At 45.0% G+C, this 9926-nt stretch overlaps 1 protein-coding gene across 2 annotated transcripts; it reads left to right on the top strand.

Moving 5' to 3' along the window:
* Positions 1-5878: 5878 nt before the first annotated feature.
* tekt4 (tektin 4) lies at positions 5879-9401 on the top strand. 2 transcript variants are annotated; one of them, XM_027031626.3, is made up of 6 exons: positions 5880-6526; positions 6670-6740; positions 6982-7125; positions 7485-7707; positions 8676-8830; positions 9145-9401. In XM_027031626.3, exons 1-6 carry the CDS (start codon positions 5993-5995, stop codon positions 9356-9358), a joined length of 1341 nt encoding a protein of 446 aa, XP_026887427.3. In that variant the 5' UTR covers positions 5880-5992; the 3' UTR covers positions 9359-9401. The 2 variants fall into 2 exon arrangements, with proteins under 2 accessions (XP_081557856.1, XP_026887427.3); XM_081701730.1 differs by lacking the exon at positions 6982-7125 and having other exon boundaries at positions 5879-6526.
* Positions 9402-9926: the final 525 nt, after the last annotated feature.

Here is a 9926-nt window from a genome sequence, read left to right on the forward strand (position 1 = left end):
TTGTGGATTTTGGATTCGTGTCTAACCCTTTTGTACTGGTGCCTGTCTCTGATCCTTGTTTTCTCTGACCCTCACACGCCTAACCTGACATTCCTGCCTCTGGCCCTTGGTTTGTTTGTTCATAAAGTTCCCTGTATATGGATCCCTCGTCTGTGTCCGAGTTTAATTCGTTACAACGGTGATATGCTTTCTGTGTCCAGAAAGGAATGCCTAGAAATTCAGGACAGAAATTTAGAAACACCAGCTCCAGTTTATACTTTTACATGCTGACCATTTCTCTCACCTTACCAAGAAAACACGTAACTACAGCAGACATCATTTAGGTCAAATTAATTACATTTACCCTCCAATTATTAACATGTTCTGGCAGTTAGACAACACTATGTACACTGTTGAGATGGCATCAAAGCTAAAATTATTTCCGGAAAAAATATTTAGTAGCCTAACAAAAGACCTAACAAAAAAGGAGGACTTGTCTTTTTTGAGTGTAAATACCTCAGGGTGCAAATACCTCAGGGTGCAAATACCTCAGGGTGCAAATACCTCAGGGTGTAAATACCTCAGGGTGCAAATACCTCAGGGTGCAAATACCTCAGGGTGCAAATACCTCAGGGTGTAAATACCTCAGGGTGCAAATACCTCAGGGTGCAAATACCTCAGGGTGCAAATACCTCAGGGTGTAAATACCTCAGGGTGCAAATACCTCAGGGGATCTGGTGGTGTGGTAAAATTAATCAGACAACCTGCCAGGCCCCTGTCAGGCAGACTCACCACTATGGCAATTTGTGTGAAGGGCATGTTGATTTCCGGTAGGCTGAACAATTTTTCCATCTCTCTCTCTCTCTCTCTCTCTCTCTCTCTCTCTCTCTCTCTCTGCAGATGTCAGCTAACAGTTGGAGCATGTCTGACAGTAGATAATGACATGATGTATGTGTGGCTGTGGGCAACATTACCTGCTGGCCCCTTAAGGAGTTGCTGTGTGCTGAACTAGATTCTGGCTAGTGCAGCATGTGAGAAAGCAGAGTAAGCGTGGCCTTCAAACCGGCCGAACGATCCGAACGATCCGTGTCTGTTGCGGTGGTGCTCCCAGCAGCTCCTGTTTTAGCTGGATAATCCAAACCTACATTCTTACGGGGATGTGCTTATAAAGGGCAGCAATTCAATTACAAACATTTTTCTGAAAAAAGATTACCCCAGTATCAAACACCAGTCTGAGTTTTGACTTTTGATCAAGTCTCATCCATGTTTGTAACAGGATGACATGTACTCACATGATGACATGATTATGTGTGCACACATAGCTATATGATGACATGTACTCGCATGACTATATGATGATAATGATCAAGTACGACTATCTTCATGTCTCATGAAAGAAAAGCACCAAGACTACTCCCTGGCCTAGTTCCCACATGGTGGAATGAACTTGCACTGGGTGTCCTGTCAGCAGAGTCCCTTGAGTCTTCAAACACAGGCTCATCTATTTGTGGAATATTTAAATGACCATTGATCCTAGTATTAAGTTATTGAAACTTTAACACTTATTGTCTGGTATTGTTTGTTCTTGCACTCATCGTTGTCTGAGAGTTTATGTTTATTTTGCACTTCAGCATTAATTTCTGTATTTCAGCAGTGTTTGAACTCAACAGTGTCTTGGACTCTAACCTGCTGTACTGGCTAGAATACATTCTATGACAAAAACACTTTTGTATAGGAGTGTGTGCTAAATGCTGAAAATGGAAATGGAAATGGAAATGATTGTAATTTGAGTCGTTTGATGGTATAATATAAGATTTATAGCACGAACTTGACCCGTGAAACAAAGCAAGCATTCCAAACCTGTGTTGATTTAAGGTCTTCTGAAATACTCATGCTGTGTTCCGACAGCTATATGGTGTAATCACCAGAGTCCAAGACAGGCAGTTAATCTTTTAAAGGTTCAAGAGTGAAAACACTCAGTTTTGGAGGATTAGGCTTACGTAATTTCATTTATTACCTATGAAACTTCATTTCTTTGAAGCAAAATCTAGTGAAACTTGTTGAATTCTATAGTTCAGAGTTTGAAGAGTCTCATTCATGTCTGAAGACGGTAGGGAACAGAAATAAATACCTAATTTAAAGAACAGGCAGCAAGATGCACTATTGTATGAATAAGAGCCCATCGTTCATAGTTCATGAAGGACTCTGGAGCGTTCAAGGTCTCTTGAGTGGAGCTATTTCATATGCATCTATACATGTGAACACTGTTGCTATTTCATATGCATCTATACATGTGAACACTGTTGCTATTTCGTATGCATCTATACATGTGAACACTGTTGCTATTTCATATGCATCTATATGAACACTGTTGCTATTTCATATGCATCTATACATGTGAACACTGTTGCTATTTCATATGCATCTATACATGTGAACACTGTTGCTATTTCATATGCATCTATACATGTGAACACTGTTGCTATTTCGTATGCATCTATACATGTGAACACTGTTGCTATTTCATATGCATCTATATGAACACTGTTGCTATTTCATATGCATCTATACATGTGAACACTGTTGCTATTTCATATGCATCTATACATGTGAACACTGTTGCTATTTCATATGCATCTATACATGTGAACACTGTTGCTATTTCATATGCATCTATACATGTAAACACTGTTGCTATTTCATATGCATCTATACATGTGAACACTGTTGCTATTTCATATGCATCTATACATGTGAACACTGTTGCTATTTCATATGCATCTATACATGTAAACACTGTTGCTATTTCATATGCATCTATACATGTGAACACTGTTGCTATTTCATATGCATCTATATGAACACTGTTGCTATTTCATATGCATCTTTACATGTGAACACTGTTGCTATTTCATATGCATCTTTACATGTGAACACTGTTGCTATTTCATATGCATCTATACATGAGAAGAACACTTGTCTGTATGTGTATGTGTTTTTGGGGTAATGCAGATAAGGTGTCTCACTAAGAAACAAAAGGACTGATGAACAGGTGAGCAGCTCAGTGACGTGTGGTTACCATGATGCACTAATATACTTACCTGTCTTACTTGCCCTTTGGCTTCTGGTTACAGGAGGAGGAAGAGCCTGGATTACAGGATTTGCCATCTGAACTGTGGGCTGGAATAGACCAGCCCATAGACCAACTCAAAGACCAGCCCAAAGACCAACTCAAAGACCAGCCAAAAGAACAGCCCAAAGACCAAGTCAAAGACCAACCATAAGACTGGCCCAAAGACCAACTCACAGACCAGCCCAAAGACCAACTCAAAGATCAACCCTAAGACCAGCCCAAAGACCGGACCAAAGACCTACTTAAAGACAAACCCTAAGACCATCTCAAAGACCAACGCAAGGCAATATGACTGAAGCAGCATGTGAGTGGAGCTTGGCAGAGTTCAGACCTGTTGTTCTTATCAATGGCACGTGATGTCCCTCTATGGCAGAGCAAACGGTTCAGTTCAGGTCCACCTCTACTGTCCTGACCAGCAACGCTGATCCTTAGTGTTAAGTGACTGCCTCTCTTACATACATACATGCTTGTTTGTGTGTGAGGGTATCAGCATGAACAAAAGTGCAAAACCTCTCCTCTTGCTTCCAGGTGCAAACGCTACAGAGCGTTTCTCTCTGAATCACTGCTAGGTCATTAAACCAAATTAAAAATGTCATTTGTCATGTAGAACATGAAGACAGACAGATGTGTTTGAGAAAGTAAAGACAGAAAGTAAGACAGTTTTAGCTGTCTCTGATCTCTGTCCTTGCTGTGTACCACAGCCTTGTACGGGCTCTGCTGGCTCCTCTTCCTTCGTGACTACTGTCTTTTCGTCTGTTACTGTCCCTACTGCAACCAGCCCCTTAAACTCCCAGCACAACGTTGCTGTATTTAGACCCCGTCGCTTCCTTTGACACCCTGCAAGGCGAAATGCCACCTGCTCTCCTGCTTGTATCGTATCTCACATCAGCTGCTTGCTGTCTGGAAGGGAAAAGTCTCTCCCCGTGATCTAGCGTAGGGACTGATGCAGACTCTCTGAACGCCCTGTCTGGTGCACATCACTCAAGTAACACTGCAGTGACACCACCTCTGACTTCCGCACAAAAGTCCTCTCTCCCCGTTAACACGTCTTCGAATGTGAGCGGTCTTCTTATGTTGAGGACACGTCCAGCTTTATCCCTTCATTTATCTGCCTGCTATGCTATTAAATCTTATTTCTGACGCACTCACATCAAGCTGGCTTTCACTGGACTCAAACAAATGTACATTTTTCTGTATGACACACATGACAAACCTTTCCTAGTAATCAGCTGATCATCAGCGTGGGAAGGAAATGGGTGTGGTAAGGAAAACCGTTGCTATGGGGCTGGGATACAGGTGGATGTGAGATGGTAACGGGACTGGCACTCATTGGATCAAGATTAAGGCAGAAATACAAGGAATTTGGGAAATAGTGAAGGGATCTGCCCCCAGCAGGACACACACCAGTTCTCGGTGATTAGACAAATGAACTCAAAATGTTTTTTCCCCAGAAAGAATATGATGCAAAGATAGATGTGCTTAAGAACGTAAAATGTATTTATAGATGTATTTTATTTTTTCTAGAAATGCCACACATGGACAGATGTGTTATACAGAGGAAGAGGAAGAGGAAGAGGAAGAAGAAGACAAAAATGAGGACATGGAGAAAACAAAGAAGGGGACCAGGCAACAGACGTTGATACATTTCTCATAACATTAGGGCCACTACGGTGATGCCATACATCATGTCCTGATGATGAAGGAGGCTGGGCAGAGTCTTCAGTGCGTCTTCAGTGTGCTGCACGAGACTGTACCTGCGAAATCACGGCACATTATCCTGCATCACTGTACAATGAGGTCATCGCTGAATGCAACAAAACAGATGTAGAGCTGTAAAGCACGTGGAATAAAGTTGTTACGGCACAGTACTTGTTACAGTAGCCGTACTGTGTACTGTATGACAGCACAGCATGTAGGAAAAAAGCCAAGCCAATGAAATCATATTCTTGCTTTTTATACAGAACTGTCAGACATCTTTCTCAGGGTGGAGGGCAGAGTCTTTTCACCCATGAACAGGAGCTTCACCAGCTTCAAGAACAAGTCATTCGCAGATCCCACAGCATTCCATTACGTCAACCATTACGGAATATTGACACTCGCACCCGCATCTTGCGCAAACACCATCTCACCATTTGACGGAAACAGCGTTTGAGTCAAAGACCTAAAATAGTCATGTGCAAGTAAGTGTCAGTGCACTACATTATACTGTAACACAAACGTGGACAAAACTGTAGATTGTGTCCTGTTGGTACAACATAGATACATTCAGACAAAGCAGTAGGTGACCTGGGCAGGCGCCCCTGTTCTGGGGCCAGGCCGTGTCTGTGTGGACACCTTCCTTGTCTGTAGCTTGTAGCTTTGACTGAATGTACCATAGCACCCGCCCCACCATTCTTGTGTGAATACACAGACATTGTATTCCCGTGTTTTGAGTTACATCATGGTCCTAGCATTCTGATCCAGAGAGTCCTGGATTCTCTGCGAGGTGAGAAGGGCCTGACTGCAAATGTCCAGGTTTAATTGGATTCCCATGAATGTGCCGCTGGGAAATTATGTGATATGGTCATTAGCAATAATAGGAATTTTTCTCTTTTTTATTACATTTTTTTTTATTGTGTAGCGTAATGTTACCGCGCGCTGTTCAGTCATTAAGTTAATGTTTTAAGCAGGTTTCCATTTCAGGATTTTATTTCAGCTGCGATGTGAGACGACTGCCAACACCGCGCGCTATTCACGCGAGTGTCAGAATGGAACGCGTCCTTGGATACGCGCGGTTACGAGGCAACGAAACGAACGCAAACAGTCCGCAAGTGATGAATACCCGTTAGCGAAGGTGCAGAGTAAGTCTCCCGATCCTGTATTAATCCCAGATTCACTCAAATGCTGTCTCAAGTTTTAGTGCCGCGACCGCATCTGGACACGAGGGCCGCAGAGCGGCTAAGGCCACCGGACGCAGAGAGCGCGGTCAAAGAAAACCTTTACGCTGGCACGTCCGCGGGCCTGGCCACCGCGGGATACAGGTGCGCCAAATACACGCCGCAGGAATGGTTCGCTAACAACTACGCTACGCTGAAGCAGGCCGCCACGGAGGGGAGTAACGCCCAAAGGATTCAGCACGAGTCCAAAAGACTGTCCACGGAGACGGGGAGTGCGGCTTTGCGCACGCAAGCCGAGGCGACCACGCACTTGGGCGAACGGCTGCAGGATATCTACTTCTGGAAGGCGGAGTTGGGGCGGCATATTGAACGCCTGCTAGCCGAAACGGAGCTGCTTTTGGCGCAGAAGCGGAGACTAGAGAAAGCCCTGGACGCCACGGAGATACCCTTCGCCATCGCCACGGACAATTTAACGTGCCGTGAGAGACGCTTCGGGCCAGACCTGGTGCAAGACCAAGTCGAAGAAGAACTTCTTAAGGTAAACCTTGGTTATTAATGAGCGTCACCTGAAAACCAAACGAAAGCTGATTTTCAATAACCACTTATGAAGCAAACACATGATATCTCATTTGCTGTAACAGTAGTAGCTGAATTTATTGCATGCTAAATTATTCATAACAGGAAGTTGAACTGATTAGAAGCATCCAGGCTCTGCTGAAAAAAACTCTGGATCAAGCTGTCAATCAAATCAGGTACAGATCTCTACCCAGCTAGCCCTTTGCATTTGAACACTGCAGAACTGCAGCCATTAGCAAACATTTGAATTTGAAGCTGCAGATTACTGGTGCAAACGGGAGACAGTGGTTCTGCATGAGCAGATGCACATATGAAACAGATTAAACTCTTACCTCTGTTGAAGGCCTGCTGCTCTGGCGTAAAAGGGAGCAGATAGAGAACTGAGTCCACAGTGGCGCCCCCTTTCTGTGCTCACAGGCTAAACAGGGAGGCCAAGCAGACTCTGGAACTGGATTGGTCTGATAAACATCAGGCCTACAACCTGGATGATCAGTGTGGTCGTTATAGTAACAGGAGCAGGGACACTCAACACTATCCGAGCTCAGCTAAAGTTCATGATCAGTGCGTACCTCTTCATGTCATTCTGTCACGCACGATCCCTTACACACTCCTTCTCTCATGTGCGCACACACACACACACACACACACACACACACACACATAAACACACTTTTTCTCTCTCTCTCTCTCTCTCTCTCACACACACACATAAACACTCTTTTTCTCTCTCTCTCTCTCTCACACACACACACATAAACACACTCTTTTTCTCTCTCTCTCTCTCACACACACACATAAACACACTCTTTTTTTCTCTCTCTCTCTCTCTCTCTCTCTCTCTCTCTCTCTCTCTCTCACACACACACACACATGATACATGGTCACCTTTTTACATGCCCACATGCATCCTGGCCCTGCAGGCTGTGTGACAGGGAGGCGTGGCTGGGCTTCACCCACACTAACCTGGGCCTGGCGGAGCGGGAGCAGGCGGCAAGCAGCGCGCTGCGGCAGCTGTGTGAGCGGGTGCTGCTGGAGACGGCGGAGGAACTGCGTGCGCAGTGTGCCAGCGTGGAGCAGGCCTTCAGCCTGCGCTGCCAGGAGCTCACACAGGCCAAGAGTCAGCTGGAGCTGCAGCTGACGCAGGTGCTCACACACACGCACGCACGCACGCACACACACACACACACACACACACAAGCACACAAACACAAACTTTCCTACAAACATGTACACACACACACACACACACACACACGCACACACACACACAAGCACACACACACACACACAAACTTTCCTACAAACATGTACACACACACACACACACACATTCACATTCCTACAAACATGTACACACACACACACACACACACACAAACACACACACACACAAGCACACACACACACAAACATTCCTACAAACATGTACACACACACACACACACATTCACATTCCTACAAACATGTACACACACACACACACACACACACACACAAACATTCTGATGTCCACACATATACTCACATAACCCAAACACACCCATACATACACACACACATTCACAATCCCACGTACACACACATTAATGCACATTTAAATTTCCTCATTCACTCACACACACACACACACACACAGACACACACACACACACACACACACACACACACACACACACACACACACTCATGCACATTTGTATTTACTCATTCACACACGCACACACACATTCCCATATCCACAAAAAGTGATCATAGAGTCAAACGCACAGGTGATCACACAGAGTCAAAAACAAGGATAGGACAAGGCAGAGAATAGAATACTAATAACAAACACTACCTAAGACATCACAAACATAAACCATGGTGTGGGTGCCATGGAAACCACAACACTAAAAAATGGAACAATGACATGCACACATTATCTTATACATATTTATGTGTCGGTATAAAAGAATGTAAGTCATGAGGATCAGCAAAAAGGAAACAAAACCAAAACAAGTCCACACCACTCCATAAACACCTGGCCTCTAAACCCTCCAATATGCACATTTACCTGTGACTGAAGTGTACAAGACATATATATGTTATTGAATTTTGTGTGTGTGTGTCAGGTGCTGGAACAGATTGGGGCTCAGGAGCGCAACATCAGTTCTCTGCAGCAGGCTGTGTATGACAAAGAAGCTCCTCTCCGTGTGGCTCAGTCCAGACTACACTACAGAGCACAGAGACCAAACATGGAGCTCTGCAGGGACCAGCCACAGATCAGGTACACACACACACACATTCCCATATGTGTGTATGTGTGCGTATGTGTGCTTATATACTGTGTGTTATGTTAGTATATGTGTGCATGTTGTATATATGTACATACATGTGTGTTTATTTGTTTATTTATTTATAAAACAGATGATTCCTAAAATTGGATTGGCTGAGCCTAGTTGGAAGTGGTTGTAAAATCCTTGTAAAATCTCCACCTGTGTGTGTGTGTGTGTGTGTGTGCATGTGCATGTCATATGCTTGTATGTGTGTATATGTGTGTATGTGTGTGCATGTCATATGCTTGTGTGTGTGTGTGCGTAGTCTGCTAGGAGAGGTGGACGAGATCTCACGTAGCGTTCAGGAGCTACAGGTTCAGCTGGCGCAGGCGTGGGACTCTCTGGCTCAGCTGGAGCAGAGCAGACTTCTGCTGGAGAAAGACATCAGCTGCAAAACCCACTCACTGCTCATCGACCGCCAGAAATGCATGAAACACCGCACACGCTACCCCACCATGCTTACCCTGTCTGGATACTGACACACACGCAACCAAACAGGCACCTGTACACACACACACACACGCAACCAAACAGGCACCTGTACACACACACACACACACGCAACCAAACAGGCACCTGTACACACAGACACACACACACACAACCAAACAGGCACCTGTACACACACACACACACACACACACACACGCAACCAAACAGGCACCTGTACACACACACACACACACACACACACACACAACCAAACAGGCACCTGTACACACACACACACACACACACACAACCAAACAGGCACCTGTACACACACACACACACACACACACACACACGCCTCTCTTTCCCTCTGTCACTGGTTTTGGTTCTTTGTGAATCCCCCCACCCCCACCCCCCCCCCCCACCCCACACACACACACACACACACACACACACACACGCCTCTCTTTCCCTCTGTCACTGGTTTTGGTTCTTTGTGAATCCCCCCCCCCCCACACACACACACACACAACCAAACAGGCACCTGTACACACACACACACACACACACACACACGCCTCTCTTTCCCTCTGTCACTGGTTTTGGTTCTTTGTG

This window comes from Electrophorus electricus, chromosome 18 (assembly GCF_041902795.1).
Source record: "Electrophorus electricus isolate QZ-2024a chromosome 18, ASM4190279v1, whole genome shotgun sequence".
Classification (NCBI taxonomy): Eukaryota; Metazoa; Chordata; class Actinopteri; order Gymnotiformes; family Gymnotidae; genus Electrophorus; species Electrophorus electricus.